At 43.3% G+C, this 18702-nt stretch overlaps 2 protein-coding genes and 1 non-coding gene across 3 annotated transcripts in view; 2 read left to right on the top strand and 1 right to left on the bottom strand.

The window, feature by feature from the left end:
- Window positions 1-709: 709 nt before the first annotated feature.
- On the top strand, window positions 710-791 carry Pmar_PMAR007055. Its single transcript has one exon. It is a non-coding gene; the product is annotated as a tRNA-Ser (tRNA).
- Window positions 792-1431: 640 nt separating this feature from the next.
- Window positions 1432-5534, top strand: Pmar_PMAR007054 (sphingosine kinase, putative). The gene is made up of 13 exons (XM_002778217.1): window positions 1432-1537; window positions 1585-1846; window positions 2034-2199; window positions 2389-2498; window positions 2549-2770; window positions 3335-3404; window positions 3452-3532; window positions 3572-3791; window positions 3998-4087; window positions 4138-4232; window positions 4283-4355; window positions 4400-4531; window positions 5075-5534. The coding sequence occupies exons 1-13, from the start codon at window positions 1448-1450 to the stop codon at window positions 5120-5122; spliced, it is 1659 nt and encodes a 552-aa protein (XP_002778263.1). The 5' UTR covers window positions 1432-1447; the 3' UTR covers window positions 5123-5534.
- Window positions 5535-11934: 6400 nt separating this feature from the next.
- The window catches only part of Pmar_PMAR007053 (casein kinase, putative), a gene marked incomplete at both ends in the record, with an annotated part of 11207 nt that continues 4439 nt past the window's right edge, over window positions 11935-18702 (bottom strand). The window contains 14 exons of the mRNA XM_002778216.1: window positions 11935-11997; window positions 12192-12279; window positions 12481-12585; window positions 12635-12748; window positions 13003-13106; window positions 13151-13242; window positions 13830-13968; window positions 16386-16405; window positions 16453-16492; window positions 16806-16822; window positions 17156-17190; window positions 17241-17287; window positions 17888-17994; window positions 18369-18442. Coding sequence (XP_002778262.1) covers window positions 11935-11997; window positions 12192-12279; window positions 12481-12585; window positions 12635-12748; window positions 13003-13106; window positions 13151-13242; window positions 13830-13968; window positions 16386-16405; window positions 16453-16492; window positions 16806-16822; window positions 17156-17190; window positions 17241-17287; window positions 17888-17994; window positions 18369-18442 — 1045 coding nt within the window. The remainder of the gene's footprint in view (window positions 11998-12191; window positions 12280-12480; window positions 12586-12634; window positions 12749-13002; window positions 13107-13150; window positions 13243-13829; window positions 13969-16385; window positions 16406-16452; window positions 16493-16805; window positions 16823-17155; window positions 17191-17240; window positions 17288-17887; window positions 17995-18368; window positions 18443-18702) is intronic.

Raw genomic sequence — 18702 nt, 5'->3', positions numbered from 1 at the left:
GCATCAGTGGTGGGATACATCCCACTGGGATGTATGTTTGCTTTCCTCAGCTGAGCTCGGTGGTAGTTTCCTCACTGATTATTGAAGCTCACATATACGAAATCGGGTGAAGTGTACGGAAAACAAGGAGAGTTATCACACATTTCCCGTTATTCTCATATTGTCACTGTTGACTGTGGGGATATGTGTGTACATTTTTTATGCGATAAAACGATTCGAAAAGAGGCTAATGCTAACGCTCAGTGGAAGAGCGATGGGCGGAAGTTAGAAGCTGTCAGTTTCACCGCCACAGGCGGTAGTCTAGATGCAGCTGAATATCACATATCGTCAATAGACATGGACAGTGCGAGAACGAAAAAGTTGTGATGTCAGTGACCACGTTTGCAGCAATCTTCTCATTTGGAGTATAAGACGTGTTGAGATCGGAGCACAAGGAATTGGACCAATTCAATTGGGCCAACACAATCGCTGGTGAGAGACTTTTTACCAATTCGAAATTATTTACTCAACCAAAATGTCTCAAACAAGCCGTAGTGTGAAACCACCAATCAAGTGAGACGTTTATCAAACGTCACCAGAAAAGTTGTCTGGTAACGTTTGATAATCGTCTCATATTATAAGACTTGAATAGTTTTGCTACCATAATGAAACTTGTGATGCTTCGGGATTCCAATCAATCCGAGGTATGTTAAAGCAAATAAATAAATCAGACAGCGTGTCCGAGTGGTTAAGGAGGTGGACTAGAAATCCACTAGGCTCTGCCTGCGCAGGTTCGAATCCTGCCGCTGTCGTATAATACGGGAAAGCTTTGTGTCAAAGGCAAGGCGACTGCGCAATCCCGACAAGTAACACAATTATATCTTGCAGTAAATGTGGTGAAGTCCCAAGAAGGAGCCCATCGCGACAGAGACATGCTGCTACAGTTGATCAATGTAATCGTTTGATTTGTGAACACCATGTGTAGTACAAGTTCAGAGAGCTCTCAAAATAGAACCTACGTAGACTTCTGAAGTCTATGCGACCAAGTCTCATTACTACTAGACGGGGCACTCCAGGGACAGCACATAGGACTGCTAGTCATTCAGCGTGGCTTCATGCCCATCAGCGAATATGACCTCAGACTTTACCTGATGTCTCACGTACCCGACGTGATGCGGCTTCAGCGACTACAACCTGCCAACAGATTTCGTGATGCTCTCCCGAGAAACGGTCAGCGCGTACCTATGATCTCGCTCGCCCGGAAATCAAGTGTTGGAATTTATGATCGTATTCCTCAGCCGAGATTAGTATCCTTATCGAAATTTATATACAAATTCGGATAGATACCTACAGAGCCCAACGAGGAAATTCCAAAATTTCCTCAGAATTTTCACATTGTGACCAACACGTGTAGTAAACCATATGCATATTCTATGTGAGCTCAGAGTTTAGTTCTTTCCCGGTTTCTATGCCGGTCTTCGGAGGAGGTTCGAAGCTCGGTGTATTCTCGTCGGTGCTAGGCAAGCACACGACCTATCGTTCTGAGCGTACCAAATTCGTAGGTTTCCTGGCGTCAATGACTCCTGCGTAGATACTTCACTTCAGGATGCTACTGAAGACTTCTCTTACACCGAGTGCAAGTTGCTCAACAAAAAAGGGCTACTCGTGCTAATCAAAGTCAACCCTTCAACGCAAGAGCTCATCCTGGCTGCTGGGAGAGACAGAGTCTTCATCCCGGTATTTGACGTCCTCGGTGCGAAGAAGATCGAGAATGCGGACGAGAAGGCTGGAAGATTCCGGTTGGATTTTTGGGTGTGCCCTCAGCAGTACCTCGAGCCTTCTGTGAGGGAACTAAAGCAAGTTAGATGTAAGTCTTGGCTTCTTAGACTTGCCTTTGGCTTTGAGAAATAACGATTCCTAGTGTGATGATATTTACATGGGAAACTGATCGATGAATGTGTTCCTCGCCATTCGGAAAATTCAAAATGAGGTCGTCTTGAAAACATTATAGGTTCCTGGATGATGCCTTGTTAGCAGTGCATTGTCATTTTCAGTGGCGTTCGAGAGCGACGAGGCTCGCACTGAATGGTACGAGACTTTGAGAGCAAAGCAAGCGGCTGGGAAGGTCTTGGTTTTCGTGAACCCTTATGGAGGAAAAAGGATTGCGAGGGAACTCTTTCGCAAGTTCTTGAAGCCCATGTTTGCGATCGCCGATGTCGAGTGAGTTGAGCACAGTGTTGGAGGATTTCATGTTGATCGTTTTCCTCAGCTGAGCTCATTCGAGTTTCCTTCCTAGTTATAGACATTCGGTTAGGAGTGTACAATAATAAATTTCAAAATTCCCTCAGTAGTATGTTCTTTGCACACTGGATGAGCATGACTGTGTTCGTCTATGAGTGCTGTCGTTAGGTATGATAAAGTAGAGACGACTCACCGGATGCACATAGAAGAAGATTGCGAGCGTTTGGATGTCGACCGCTATAGAATGGTCATTGTTATTGGTGGCGACGGTACCGTCGGTAAGACTTTTTGTACAGCTTTTTTGGAATTACTATTATTGCCTTTTCAGATGAGGCTGTCAATGGTCTATCTAGGAATCCAGATCCACGAGCTAGGTTCGTGCCTGTGGGGCAGCTGCCTGGCGGCACTGCTAATGCTCTGGCTGAAGTCCGCGGCGTTGCGAACCCCCTCACGGCATCGTTTTACTCTGCAAAAGGATCGTATCGACCACTTGACGTGATGAAGGTTGTTAATGAGACTGGGACCATCGATATCATTGCAACGTGCATGGGTGAGTTCGTAGTGTTGGAGGAATATGTGTGCCTTCATTCAGCTGAGCTCAGGAGTGAACACAGTGTTGGAGTATGAACATATGTTTCCTTTCCTCAGCTGAGCTCAGGAGTGAACACAGTGTTGGAGTAGGAATATATGTTTCCTTTCCTCAGCTGAGCTCAGGAGTGAACACAGTGTTGGAGTAGGAATATATGTTTGCTTTCCTCAGCTGAGCTCAGGAGTGAACACAGTGTTGGAGTAGGAATATATGTTTGCTTTCCTCAGCTGAGCTCAGGAATGAACACAGTGTTGGAGTAGGAATATATGTTTGCTTTCCTCAGCTGAGCTCAGGAATGAACACAGTGTTGGAGTAGGAATATATGTTTGCTTTCCTCAGCTGAGCTCAGAAGCTTCCTCACTAATGAAAGGGGTTTACATATGAATTAGGTTAGAAGTGTACAGAAATCAGCAAGAATTTTCCAAAAAAAATCCTTAGAATTTTCACATTGTCACCACCAACACATGTAGTTGATCTTGTGCACATTTCCCCCCTACACTGAGACTTCTAACTTGCTGTTCTCAGTGTCCCTCGGTTTTATCTCTTTCGTGAATATGAAGGCTCGTGGGTGGAGGGATCTCCTGGGAACTGCCAGGTGAGCCGCACTGGGAAACATATTGTCGCTCATACGTTTTATCGCAGATATGGTGTATGCGGCGCTCGCAGTGTTATCTGTGCCAAGGTGACGGATTACGAAGCTGATATCAAGACCGTTCATAATCTGTAGGCTCACTAGCTAGGAATTTTTCATAATTTTTTCAGGGATGATATGAATAGCTCATCACCTAGTAAGGGCTCGAGCCTGGTGGAAGATTCTAGAAGGAGTGGCGATAGCAATACGACTTCGGGAAAATTGAGCACGACCGACGACGTTGATGTCGATTTCACTGGTAGTTGCAGTGTGACGAAGACTAGGAGCGACAAGGGAAGCTACGATATCGTCAGTCCTGAGCTCTTCCGAGATGTTCATAATAAACACATCGTGAGTTGGTCTGATTTGCCTGTGAATGCGCGGTTTTGTCCACAAGGATTCATCCAGAAACCTATAATATTCCCGGGAGAACTCGTTTTCGATCTTCTCCGATCAGTTTCCTATGAAATTTTCATCAAATTAGTAGCATTCTCTTTATTTTTATCTCACCCGGGGACGTATATCTATCAGAACTAAATGTGTCTTTGATTGTGTAGTATCCTCCGCCCAAGAATTTTGCCCCTTGTTCCGTCGGTGACGAGCTGAAGCGGAGTGAGAGTATGTTCCTGACTACAAATCGCAATAAGGTGAGTTTGAAGCCTAGTTGAAGTTTCTGGGAAATTTTCATTTGTGGTAGGTTCAGCTACTACACTATTTTTCACTGATTGGTTTACATAAATCGTCAACGGCTCTAAAGGATGCTACGGGGCATCGTCCCACTTTTGATATTGAGTGAGAATAACAGTGGTAGATCTCAGGAGAAGCTTGGTCCCTTATCGCAGGCATGGCGTACAGCGAGTCGAGTTGAAGCCTAAGGGGAAGATTGCTGATAAACATAAAATTGCGTATAGCATTGTAGGGGTTCCGCGTCGGCTTTATAGTTATTGACAAATTTTCAGGATGGGGAGTGTTATTGGTCCGATTCAACTTTGACGGTTATATATCTGCCGAACTTCTGCTATATGATTGGTCATCCTGTTTCTGGCAACAGTGAGAGCGAAGGATCTCTGAGGAGGACGTCATATTTGCAGGCAATACAAAATGGGATGTCCTATAGGGGGGTTGGGGTCAAATTAGTAGCGTGGTATCGCTTTAGGGTGATGGCTAACACCAATTTTCTTGGGAGAAAATTCGTGAAATTTTGTATTTATGCATTGGTTGATATGCGGCGGTTTTGGCGTCAATTCGATGTCTGTTGAACGAAATTTTATAGGGGGGACGTAGGGATGGACAATCGTAGATAGTAGGAAAAAAATCGCAAAATTACGTACCTTTTTTCTGGCTGTTTCGGGGTATGGTTTCGCGGAAGAGCACATGTGAAGGGACGTGTGTGACGTTTAATATAGCAATGATATGGAGCGTTCGTCTATGCATATTTATGTTGAATATTTTGATCTTCGTTGACTTTCGATTCCGATTCCTGTTGTGATGGTAGTAATCGTCGAATGGCGAGGTCTATCAAAGTCGGGTGAAGAATGTCAATTTTACGGAGCATACCATCGTGTCGAATAGTGAATTTGCGTTAGTGCTTGTGTGGAATTTATGATAAGATGAGAGAAATCATTGCGGTTTAGGTTCCTTGTGCTTCTGAAGTGTCACGGCTCCGTACGGACTGTGTATGATGATGAACATAGGAAGGGCTGCGTCTGTGGCTCTTCTGTTATTGGGGGATTTTTCCGTCTTGATCACCGGTTATGTGTGAAGAAATTTTCGCCTTGGTCTCGAGGCTATCTCATTCGTATCATATGATCGTGAATCCTAATTGTCTTGCTCAAGTTCGCCCGGTCGATGGATGACTGTGTTTCAGTAGTCGTTCACATAGTCTTACTGATTATCAGCAGTTTTATATTCGAATTTTGTACACTTTTATCATTCACATGTATATACTCTGGCAAAGGCAGCCTATGGTTGCGTCGTATTTCTGGATCGCTTTTACTCTCCTTGTCGAGAGTATGAGAGGCTCACTAGTTACATAGGTTTTGTTGCGGTAGCAATTGTGTTGGTATTATCATAATATTGTTATCGTCTTTCGGGCCTGTGTATCAACTAGTGATGATGAGCAAGAGCCTGTATGTTGTGTTTTATATGGCGAGAGTTGGCCTTGGAGTGGTACGTCAAATTGATAGATTAAAATATTCGATTATGGAAGATTCAGCCGTTCGTGCTGGTGACAGTAGGCAGAATTCGCGCTGGTCTTTGGACACTTTTACTGACCTTAGTCGGGTGTAAATATAATGAGGAAATTCCTGAGCTCAGGTGAGAAAACCAAACGTATTTTTTGAAGTAGTGTTCACATAGAAAGCATTTTCTGTAGAAGCTGTGATCTGTCCTGGAGGACTCATACGAGGTGTTGTTTTCCTTGTAAGAAGAAGTTAGGAGAAGTAGTTGCATGGGCAGTCGGAGCCGCCTTATGTGCCTCGAGCTTCTTTCTCCCCGTGGAATAGGTGTGAACTGATCCATCGTGAGTTGATGCTATGTTGTCGACCCTGGACTTCACATTCACATACACAGTCTGCAATACGTGTGATCAACACCGTGTAGTGGCATGAGACCTCATTGAGGTTGCATTGATTGCATTGCTTGGCGATCTCACTGAGGTAGAGTTTAATTGTGATGTTGTGTTGGATAGTAGTAGGGAAATGGCCTGGAAATTTGGAACTCAATACTATTCCTATTACACGAGGGACTATACGTTGCGATCTGTTTCGAATATGGATGATCTCGCTCGATGCGGTTCGCTGAGTTGTGTTACGCAGTGTATGGATACTAGTAGTTCGCGAGATGGGAATCCGAGCGAAGTTTGGGGGCGATGGTCAGAATCCAACGTCAGCACTGATTTCGAATGAGCTCAATTTTTTTCGAGTGGAAACAAAATTATACACGTTCGACATGGTAGATTGTACGAGCCATGGGTGAGACGTTTATCCAGTCAACAGATGAGCTCAAATAGGAGCTGAAGTTTAGGTGTAAAGAATTAGGAAAATCGTTCTTCTCTATGTCATGAAAATGAACGTCGCGCAGTGTGGTGATGAAAATTGAACACACTAACTCGAATTCGAGGTTACTACTTGCGAAGTTGAAAGCTCTACTAGCACGAGGTTCATCACACGAGAAGCTACGGGCAGAATTGGGAGGTCCATCACGAAGTTGTGGATGGAAGTGAAATGTCTTTGCCACTCGTACATGCCGACTCGCCCGTGGTTGGTTTTTTCACTTATGAACTAGATGTGATATTCAGTAGTATGCGCTGAGGAAAGACGATACTCGACGTATGATCGATCCTACGTATCCTCATCCTTGGTGTGGCGCTGAGATCGATTGATAGTTGTATCTAATGCTTCACATACCGCCACGTTCGCGGTCACTGTCAACCGCCTCCTTCTCATCCTGCTCATCTTCGAGTGATGTAGATGTGAGTGTCCGAGACTTGGAGGCAGGCCCGAGGTCAGAGGATGCATTTCTCGATCAAGAATGGCCAGCAGAAGGAGAAGTGGGGACTTGGCTGGTATCAGCCTTCATTGTTTTTCCTCCTCAGGCTGTCCAGCTGTGTGGGTTGACGAGTTTCCCATGGATGAACGGCGAGTTCGGCACGGTGGTCGGATATGATATGCAACACAACAGGTAGGGGTTGCTGACTTGATTTCCAAGAATAAGACCTCACACGCGAGTCTCAAAGGCAGTGAGTATATGCACACGGTCAACTGCATGTGTCTGAGGGACGTGGTTTCTGTACACTTCTACCCGAATTTGTATGTGAATTTCTGGTTCAGAAGAGGCCACTCCGGGACAGGGGGATGAAGACTTCGCATGGATGCAAAATTATGAGGCGCCAAGCACTCCCAATGTGAACTACTCCGCCGCCTACGATCGTAGAGATTCCGGTGGTGATGATGCATCTACGTTGAGCTCAGTGACGAGACTTGGCGACTTCGCAAGAGATGAAATACTCGCCTTAGCCGATCTGGCTGGCGAGATTCGAAGTCGTGGGATCACTGGGGTCATGAAAGTTGCAGCTTCAGAAGCGAAAGAGATTGTATCAAGTCAGGTAAGACGTGTAATGCACTTGGATATTCGGAATATGATTCATATTAATATTAGGAATATGGATAATCATAGGAATATCATATTCCTATTTTGTTTTGTCAGGCTGGTCCGAAATTGCCCGCTGATTTCCGAGCGCATCGAGAAGAGGAAGAACCAGAGAGTCGGAGTGGATGGGATCGTTGTTGGAGGTGAGCTATGCAATGCTATGTATCATACTTTATGATATATCTAATACTAATATATTGTCTTTCTATCATATGGATATTTCATAAAGGAATATTCCATTCTAACTATTGATATATTTTATGTGTGTTGGACGCACGGCGAGAGCTGGTCTGAAGATCATCAGGAATAGATGACTGCGGTAGACAACGAGATTCTCGCATCCATTTAATGTATTGCAATGCATATCATACATAATAATATTATTATAAGGTGGATAGTGAAAATAGGAATCTGCGGAGTTCTCAGGTGGGTGCAGCCAGGAATACCAACATATTTGACCTTTTTAATACTGTCCCCCATGGTGCCCCGACTTGTAGTTCATAGTGTCACTGCTACAACAATCGGGTAAGTTGACATTTCCCCTCGAGTTCGTTCTGACGTTGGATATCCAGGTTGCTGTTATCATTATTTCTGGGTTGCAATTGCTTTCCCATTCCAAGAATATTCAAGGTTGTCATATTGTCATGTTGGATTGTCGGAATCGTCAGTCTAGCTATTTATAATAAACAGTTCGGAGAAGAGCTGATAATCTCACATTTATTAACATCAGAGAGGTTCACTTAATGACTGTATTCGACACTGTGGGGTTGTGTTACGAATATGTACAGACGTTTAACGAGAGCAGTGGTGGAGGAATATATGTTCGCTTTCCTCAGCTGAGCCCAGGAGTTTCCTCATTAGTAGAAGCTTATACGAATTCATGTTCGGAAACCAACATTTCCTCGGTTTTTTCATATCTTCATCGTCACATGTGTGTATTCTCCCCAGACTGAACGAGAGAAAGAAAATGATAACCGATGTGATATAAAATCCGTCATAATAAAGAAAAAAGTCAATATATTTCTTTGCCCCAGTCACAGAATCCGAGAGGAAAGGTAAGTGTCTAGGCCGTGGTTACCTCGCCCTGTGAGCAGCATTTCTTGGCGTGATGAACGAGCCAATTTAATAGGCTAGAACTGCTCCCTCGTGAGCTAATGTGCATCGATGCGAGTTCAACTAAGCCGTGTTGTCGGCGTTGGACTTTGAACTCACACAATCACTAGGGAACTCAACAACATCAAAGCATACACTCATCACGATCATTCAAAACCTAGCGGTCATGGGTGGGATGTGAGAATACAGAAAGGACGGCCTCGCTGCGCCCCGAGCCGTTGACGTGGGAGAATATTGATTTCTCGGGCTCCGTTCGCTCTCTAGAACTCGCATAATGTTATTGAGGCGGTGTTGCAATTCGGTCTTGTACCTGTCCAGTAGAGTCACATTTTAACTCGGATTTCTTCATGTTACCGTCGCATCTCATCCCCAAGCTGCATCATTATGTTCCTGTGAACGCTTCCGAAAATTTCTCTACGCTTAGCCGTCGCTGCCACTTCCGCTATCGATCCATCGCCGCCCGAGAGCGGATTGTAGTCGTTGGATTCACCATTTTCGTCCCTTGCATCAACTGTTGTAGAGGTTTCCGGTCGCAGCAGGATACGGAGGCCTCCCTGATGACCTGAACAAGGAAGACTTCTTCACATAGACTGGACTGAGCGACTTTGATGTATAGGTGCCAGGTGGATGAATGCTCATTGAAAGTCGTCTTAATCGATTAGGATGGCGCGCGCGATTATTGTAGGATAGAATACTCACCTCTCAGACCAGGAAAGAGCCTTGGGAGCTCAGCAGTGAGATCAGCTCCATCAAGGAGGTTGGGTATAATCTGAATAACGAACACCACTCTACGACTCCCACGTACGGACTTACTGGCGTGCGGTTGAACATAGGCCTTCTGCGCAGAAATTTCGACTTATTGCGCGGATTTCGCCGAGGTGATGGCTACGGGGAGAAAATGATGATGATGATGATGATGATGATGATGATGATGATGATGATGATGATGATGGGGATGGGAGCCCCTACCTGCGGCTTCAGTCGTCGCTTATGTCCTGATGGAGCTGAGCGTATGACTTTCCCGGAATACGACTCGACAGGATTTCCCGATTCTTCAGGCTGCGACGAAGATGCACAAAACAAACTGGCTCAACTCTCTTTAGTGTCACCACTGCATTGAATTCCCCTCGAGATATCTTCAGATCGATCCTTCGCTCCGCTAAAAACAATATTCATACAAAGATTTACCGCTCTTACCTTCTTTATCGAGTTTCGCTCGCAGCTGTCTGATCATGGCTACATGAGCTCCCTTCCTCTGATATTAAACCACCATGAAAAAGCAGAAATCCAGAGCCCACCTGCGAGTCTTCCTGTACGGGTTCTCGTAGTGAGTGTTCCCTCTGTTGTCCGTCTCGACGCCTTAGCCGTGCGATCAAGGTCTCATGCCTGATAAAAGTCGGCCACCTTAAGAATGATCTCCTCACCGTCCAAGTTCGTTTTCATTTTCTCGTTCTGTTGTATTCCTTTCTTCAGATCTCTCGTACATGTTTTGTGGAAATCTGTGTCGTTTTACAAGAGTGGTATAGGGGAACATGCTCACTCTGGTTGACGCTGATGAGAGTCGGTACGAGCGGACAAGGCGATTCGATTAACCTCGGGCTCCCTGCGAGAGGGGGAAAAATATGCATATGGTCAAGTACGTTAGTTGGTGATGAATTTTATCGTTTTCTGTACATTTCTACCCGAACTCCTATAAGTAGTGAGGGAACTCAAAGCGGACGGATATTCCTACTCCAACAGATGGTCACGCACGTTCTACACCCAAATGTCTTAACGAAATGAATGATGTCGTTGTTTTAACAAATTTCGTCAATCACAATATTTCCAAGATGTATACTCATTCCAAGGTTACACCGCTAACGAACGCTCCATGGTGTCCATCCCTGCCACTGTACTGTCCATGGACAGTTCTCCGCGCCCTCGATGCATTCTAGAGGGACTGAGCGACGGTCGAGCGCTGAAACGACCTGATCATTGGAGGCGTTGAGAGCATCGATCTCGTCAGCTGTAAAGTTCACCAGGTTTGTTTCGAATTTTGGAAGGTGAGCTCATCGGTGTGGCGGCAGCAGCAGCGTTTGACATGTCCCAATCACAACGAGAAGATTGGCTGATTACCAAGGTTGCTATTCATGCACGAAATCCCTAGAGAGAAGAATAGTCGTGAAGTCCCAGCGGAAAACCCTCACACCATGCAGTCACAACAAGCTTACAAAAAACCTGATATCATCATCATCATGCCAAGCACAACGCCATAGTAGTGAGCTCTCATACTAAATGTTGAAGGAATGTCAGGCCGTAGGGGTAGAGCCCGCATATACGTCCAAGAAGGAAAATACGACGGCCCAGTGCGATGCCACGCAGGACAGACCGTTGTTCGCGTATTCTGTTGTTGTAAAGGCTCGCCCTTGCACACCGCAGTCTCTTTGTATGCCCCCTACTGTTTCAAATGAATACATGCTTTGGCGTGCCCGATGCCAGAGTGTGTGAGCGTATTGGATGCCAACCGAGATGGTGTTTAGCGAGAAGCCCCCGTGTTGGAATATATGTTCCCTTTTCTCAGCTGAGCTCGGGGGTTTCGAATTCGGCTAGAAGTCTACAAAAACCAATAAGAATCTGCGGAAAGTTCCTCAGAACTTCCGTATTATCACCAACACAGGTAGTTGATCATGCGCGTATTCTCGCACACCGATAATTTCCCATATTTTTCACAACACTCCTCAACAACGCCATAGTTGATCATAGAGACACTTGCAAACCAAAGTAGGACGCTATCCCACTCGAGAGCTTATGCCGGAAAATAGAAATAATAAGGAAATACAGCAGAACCGAAGCGGAGTCAAAATTCATTGAGTAATGTTTTTCACGATGATAACCTTACTGCTTGTTTGCGGTACTCTTCAAAGGCCACGAATGCGATGGTTGTGTACGGACCAATACGAACCTGGAAATGGAAACTTGCAGTATTATCGTCCTCATACACGATATCAGCGATATGGTAGAGAAGACGGGGCTATAGTCTTTTCAGGAAATTTAATTGTTTTGCCCAAATCTTCAATAATTTTCCCACTTGCTTTCGGAAAAATATTTTTTCATTTTCCAGCTTTTATCTACTCTTTGACCGACTGGTTTCCATAACTTCTCTTGGAGAAGGACCTTTTATACGGACTGGTTTGAATAATTCGATCACTTCTCTCGCAAAAAATGCACTTCTCTCATTCTTTAACGACTGTTTTCAATAATTCTCTTGGAAAAAAATGCCCTTTTCTGAGTTTCTTCCTGAAAGTTTGTCAAGAATCTATGCAATGATCCAATAAAATAGCACATGACCATTATAAAAACATACCGACAAAAAAAACAGCATTTGTCGAAATACAAGGAATTGATAGATCTTCATATGCAATCAAGTAAATTATTGAAATTCGGGTGAAAAATTTCAAGGCATGAAATGAAGAGGAGAGAGAGACTGCACTAATATCATGGAAGTCTTACCCAGTTCGGGATGAAGCCTTTATATACGGCAAACAGACCTTCCGACTTCACCGTCTTCAATAAGCAATCGGTCAAGCCACGGTACACTCTGAGGTTGATGATACCAGTGCACATGGTCAACTACATAAGTTGGTGACAATATGGAAATTTGGAGGAAAATTTTGCTCATTTCTATACCGTTCTACCCAAGTTCGTATAATTAGTGAAAAAGCTCCTGAGCTCAGCTGAGGAAAGCGAGCATATATTCCTCTTTTTTCAACACTGTTTTTGATGGTGTACGAATACTTACCTTCCCTTTGTAAGATCTTGGTTCATGAGACGAGTCTTCGCTACGTCAACAGGTGTGCTCACAACGGCTGCGACGAGACCAGCGATCATCGAAGAAACGAAATAACTGAATAATCGTTCAACCGAAGCGGAATAATTCACCCACTTTTACTCACCTGAACGTATTATCGCCGAAAATTTTAACGATTTCTTCCTTGCATTGATCATAGGTCGCCAACTCAGCCGCGTTCACCAAAAATGCACGTTGCATATTCGGGATGACCCCAACACTGAAGAAAATTTTTCCATCAATTCATTACAGTGCGTGCCAATTTGATACGAAAATGTGAAAAATGTTCCGCGTTATTTTCCGAGATAATGAGAATCAATCTGAAACTATGAACAGGTGATGCGATAAAAGTAACCTTTCGAGAATATGATAGCGACAAGTTGATCACTATCATTAATCTCGGAATAGAAAACGCACATTCTCCACATTTGCATAGTATCAAATTGGCACGTACTGTACTTTCGAGTGACCAACCTGATTCCCCGCATGCCTTCGCTTTTATACATTTTGAAAAGTCCATCAAAAACGTTTCGATAACGCCTTTCAGCTCCCAGTTTCAAATCGCCTTGCATTCTGACCTGCCGCGAAATGAAATTGGTTTTCATCGGACAGAAGTGCTCACCTTTATAACATCTACGGGGTTGATCAAAGCTGAGCCGAGAATACCACCGACTCCTCCTGCGAGAATCTTCACTTTCAGAGACGCTGATGATTCTGAAAAAATCCAAGAAAATCGTCTGTAAAATTGTTAGAAGCGCCGAAATGGTTTAGGTTTTTCACGATCAATCGGAAGCCGATACGTTGTGTGTGGAAAAATATGCACATGGTCAACTGCATGTGTTGGTGAGAATATGAAAATTTCGAGGAATTTCTTATTGGTTCTTGAACAGTCCTACTCTAGTACACATACAATAAGTAAGGAAACGCCCAAGCTCAGCTGAGGAAAGCAAATATATGCCAACACTGCACAGGAACAACAACTCTCTCCTTGGTGAAGATATATGCATACTAGCGCTTCGTACGATGTCACGAATTCTGACCAATTGAAGAAGTATGGGAAACGATTTTACACGTTTCTGGTAAATTCGTGTGGAACTACTATACCTAGTGAGGAAACTTCTTAACTCAGCTGAGGAAAACAAACATATATTCCAACACTGGATCGACGTACCGATAACAGTGTGGATTTGCACATGATCAACCATTCGAGAAATTCTCATTGATTTCTGTACACTCCTGCCCTAAACCGTGTGAGAATTCCAATAATATAGCTTTGGCAACTCCTGAAATCAAGCACTTACTGTCTTCGCCGAGTAGCTTGCAGGTCTCGTCTCTCAGGGGTTCGTATAGTGCAAAAACAAGACCCCTGTATAGACCTTGTCGCACTAGAGCTGCTGAGAAGCCCTTGTACAAACCAGAAGTGCCTTCGTTTTGATAAACCTACAGAGAGGGGATATTGCCGTTTGTGAAAAGATACCACTACAGGGCTTAGTGCCCACTTGATACAGTCGTGGCAATGATGAATTCGGGAGGAAGGAGAACCACTTCAAATTTCGACGCAAAGGGAAACAGATGAAGGAGTTGAGATTAACTACACGGAGTTCTTAATATAGTGCTTGGCAATTTGATACTATGCAGATGTGAATAATGTGCGTTTTCTATTCCGGGATTAATGATAGTGAACAACTTGTCGCTATCATGGTCTCGAAAGGTTACTTTTATCACATCACATGTGCATAGCAATGTTTACATTGTTTATGCGACATAGTTTCTGATCTCGGAAAATAACACACATTTGCATCATATCAAATTGACACGTATCGTGTCGAAAATTCCAAAACTCTCAAAGATTTAGTCTCAAAAATTTGCCTTAGCTCCATAGAGAAAATACATAACAACGAAATTAGCGATCAAGATCGACCTTTTTTATCGCATCAGCCATTCCATGATAACGTTTGACTCCTCCAGCCTCCCCGGAAAGCTGCAGTCGAGTTTTCGAAGTGTCGATGGGATATCTACTTCAACACTGTGAACACTCTTAATGCAATGATGTACGTGAAAAAATCAGCAGTTTGGCTAGCAAGAGCTCCAGCGAGTGGTCTAACCCACCACTTCTCATCAGCGTGAGCCTGCATGGAAAAAGAGGCAAGTTACTACGAAAGGTGCGGTATGAATTATGATAATATTACCAAACACAACTTCAAATAGTGGCCACAGTCGGAATAAATAAACCAGTCATGCAAACACGCACTGAACCCTCTTCTTACGAAGAATGATCTGTTCACAGAAGTGTGGTATAACAGACGAGAAATATTTCTAAAAATAAATAGATAATTTTCTATTATTTACTTTCACCACGATTCTCTCATCATAACAAAATCCATTTACACTGCAATTCGGCAGTCTTCCAAAATCATGCGTAGGGTGATTCGACTTGAAGCCTTGGCCTACTCTGAGCTCACCTAAAGTGACTTCACTTAAGTGACACACAGGTGACTCACTACACAATTTTATAAAACATAGAATCGACGGACACTTTGAAAAGGCATACTTCTTCTGCCGATCCTCTGTGACCCCGAGCTTCCTCGGCAATTTGTCTCCATCCGTTTACTAGCCAATACTGCAATTATTCTTGTGGTGAATACTCACAAATTGTTCATCTACGGATTATCCGTAACGGATATGATTCCCCCGACCATCTGCTGAACTCAACCGCGGCTCTTTTGCTCATACTTGGACAACGTGAGTATAAAAAGGATCGCCATCATCATTTCCATAATGCCATCTCGATATAAACATTAGTGACAGAACAAGTCTGCTGCGACCTAGACTAGGTCACCTAGTGTGGGAGGGAAAACATGCACATGTTCAACTACAAGTGTTGGTGATGACAATATGAAAATTCTGGGGAAATTTTGGGAATTTCTTGCTGGTTTTTGAACACTTCTACCCGAATTCGTATATAAACTTCCATGATTAGTGAGGAAGCTCCTGAGCTCAGCTGAGGAAAGCGAACATATATTCCTACTCCAACACTGTGTTCACTCCTGAGCTCAACTGAGGAAAGCAAACATATATTCCTACTCCAACACTGTGTTCACTCCTGAGCTCAGCTGAGGAAAGCGAACATATATTCCTACTCCAACACTGTGCTCACTCCTGAGCTCAACTGAGGAAAGCGAACATATATTCCTACTCCAACACTGTGTTCACTCCTGAGCTCAACTGAGAAAACCAAACATATATTCCTCCAATACTCATCTGACCACTACTATAACACAACGACTGTTCTCACGTTTATATATACGCAATAACTTTCCAAGTAAAAAGCACTGCGATTAATAGTAGGCATACGCGACCAATGATGCAACATTTTCACAATGGTAACGATCGAGAGAGATATCATGCAAGTTTCAATGTAAACAACATCATCACGTAGACCATAAACGGTCATTGCATATCATTATTACTACTACTGTCACGAACAAACTATACTGTACAACAACTCCTTCTGTTACTTTACAGAAAAACAATGGAGTTTCACCACCCTAGTGATATGAAAAACACTAGTGAGAAATACATTCCACGACTACTGCTTAGCGCGAATATCGCCGCGTTTTTCACCAAGTTGTACGGCACTTCACGTAAAACGATGAATAGAATATTCCAATACGATCAACGACCATCGTAGTCATCGTCTCCGGAGAGCTTAAATACTGCAATGATAATAACAGGAACTTAATCGATTTCAGTTTTACGTCCACACACTGAACCGAAAAACCTTTCCAAAAAATTTGGTTTTGCCCGGCGACCTGAGAACAGCTAAAGAACAACAACAGTTTTCCCCGCAGATTTACCCCGACTCGTTTGATGCATTCTGAAAACATAGTCATTTACATAAAGTACATTCACAAGAGTAACTACCGATCAACTTGTCGTCCATCTGCATTGAAGTTCCCTGGATCTGAAAACATGAGGGTTTGATAATCAGGGGGAGACCGCACACATACGGCGCGTGGCAATTTGATATGATGCAAATGTGTGTTATTCTCCGAGATCTGAAACTATATCGCATAAACAATGTAAACATTGCTATGAACATGTGATGTGATAAAAGTAACCTTTCGAGACTATGATAGTGACAAGTTGTTCACTATCATTAATCCCGGAATAGAAAATGCACATTCTTCACATCTGCATAGTATCAAATTGGCACTCAACACTGTATGTGAAATCTCACCATCAAATCAAACCATCAATCTACTATGTCGTATTACCCTCTGAGTAGGCTCTCCTAGACACTATATCTTTACAAAAGATGTACGCGCGCACATATTATTATTCACCAACTCCTACGTAATCGATCTCGTTTTCAAGCGGTTAAGTTTTAACGTAAATCACTTCGCGTTAAGAAGTTCGACTTCTTACAAGAGATAATAAGGCCCTCATATTTTCATACTTCAAGACACATTTACTAATCCGCTCCAATTTGGCGAAGCATTGGAGTGTCACCAGATTTCACAATTCACTTACGGTTGCAGAAATAATACGCCCATTAGTGTACACAAAGTATTACGCCACTTCATGTTAAACGGATGAAACTCCTCTAAAACGCTGTAAATATTACCTTCTCCTCCGATGGCCATCCCAGTACCGTCCTCCCTGATGAAAAGTAAGATCTACGACCAATATCAGGAGCCCAGGGTCCTCACCTCGTATGATTCCGTCTGCGTGGTTCGACCAATCCTCGCTTATCAACCTGATGATAAAAAACCACTGCAAAGTAAGGGAGTGGGAAAATACGCACAATATGAAAAAAATTATGATGAATTTCCCGAAAATTATTCTTGTTTTCTGTACACTTCTACCCGAGTTCGTCTGTAAAATGCAATAATTGAGAAACTCCTGAGCTCAGCTGAGGGATGCGAAAATGTGCTCCAATCCTACAGGTAACACTGTACAACTATATACCTGGTTTCCTCAGCTGAGCTCGGGGGTTCCCTATTCACAACGGTGTTGGAGTATGAATATATGTTCGCTGTTCTCAGCTGAGATTAGGAGCTTCCTTATAGAAGTCTTTATACAACTTCTAGTAGAGATGTACAGAAACCAACGAAAATCTCCCCAAATTTCCTCAGCATTTCCATATTGTCACCAACACATATGGTTGACCATATGCACATTTTCCCACTCTTACAATATAAAAATTCACACACGACTTGGGACAGGAATATGCAGAAAACAACAAGAAATCCTGAAATTTCCTCATTGTCACCAACACGAATAACCGAAATTTTTCCCATATTCGAATGAAGTCCGCAAACCCCGATCATTATAATATTGTCCCTGTTTCCCATACCACGCCAAGTGCTGCTACCATCGAGCCCTGGTTGGTCATCCTTACTCCCCGAGAATTCCCAGAGTTGTTCAACTGCATCCAATCGAAAATTCCATCATTTTGGAATCCTGACATGACGAAAGGCAATGAAAACGGAAATTCCGAAAACCCGGCAAAAAAAATATTAATTTCGCAAAATTTGAAAAATTGGCGACTCCAACATTGCGCAAGGCCTTTATGGAGTTTGTAAGGTCTACTTGTAATTGTATAGCGGCTGACCTAGCCAAGTGATGATAGGATAATAGCACAGTAATGTAAATAACATATCCACGAACACAGCATGACTAATAGCAGTGATCGAAGTGATACCAATTACACAATGGCCTTTTTTCCTTTTTTTGTTTTCTTCATTTTTTTCATTTTTTTTCATTTTTTTTAATTTTTTTTCTGTTTTTTCATTTTTTTTCTTTTCCTATTTTCCCTTTTTTTGCAGAAATATTACCTTGCCGCATGAACAAATCCTTAAATATTCTCCGAATGTAGGCATAATCCGGCCTGTCCTCGAACCGTAACGCTCTGCAATAGTTAAGATATGTTGCCCACTCCGCTGGAAACCCTCGAGTTAACACCTGAGGACTACAACTATTCTCGGTGGTTTCCGCCAACCCTTAATGAAGTTCCTTCGATGGAGTTTCACAACCCGTTTTACGTAAAGTGGCGAAATACTCTGTGAAAAACGCGATATTCGCGGTGATATGCAGTAGTCGTGGAATATGTTTTTCATATCACTAGAGTGAGACTCTAGTGCGTGTCAATTTAATATGCACATGTGTGTT

Source organism: Perkinsus marinus (genome assembly GCF_000006405.1).
Source record: "Perkinsus marinus ATCC 50983 genomic scaffold scf_1104296950272, whole genome shotgun sequence".
Taxonomy (NCBI): Eukaryota; Perkinsozoa; order Perkinsida; family Perkinsidae; genus Perkinsus; species Perkinsus marinus.
This window is presented reverse-complemented; position numbering and strand designations above follow the sequence as displayed.

Coding starts and splice junctions, on each gene's coding strand:
- Pmar_PMAR007054 (XM_002778217.1), top strand. CDS start 1,448: ATGCCGGTCTTCGGAGGAGGTTCGAAGCTCGGTGTATTCTCGTCGGTG. Junction 1,847..2,033: donor GGAACTAAAGCAAGTTAGAT/GTAAGTCTTGGC, acceptor TGTCATTTTCAG/TGGCGTTCGAGAGCGACGAG. Junction 2,771..3,334: donor TATCATTGCAACGTGCATGG/GTGAGTTCGTAG, acceptor TGCTGTTCTCAG/TGTCCCTCGGTTTTATCTCT.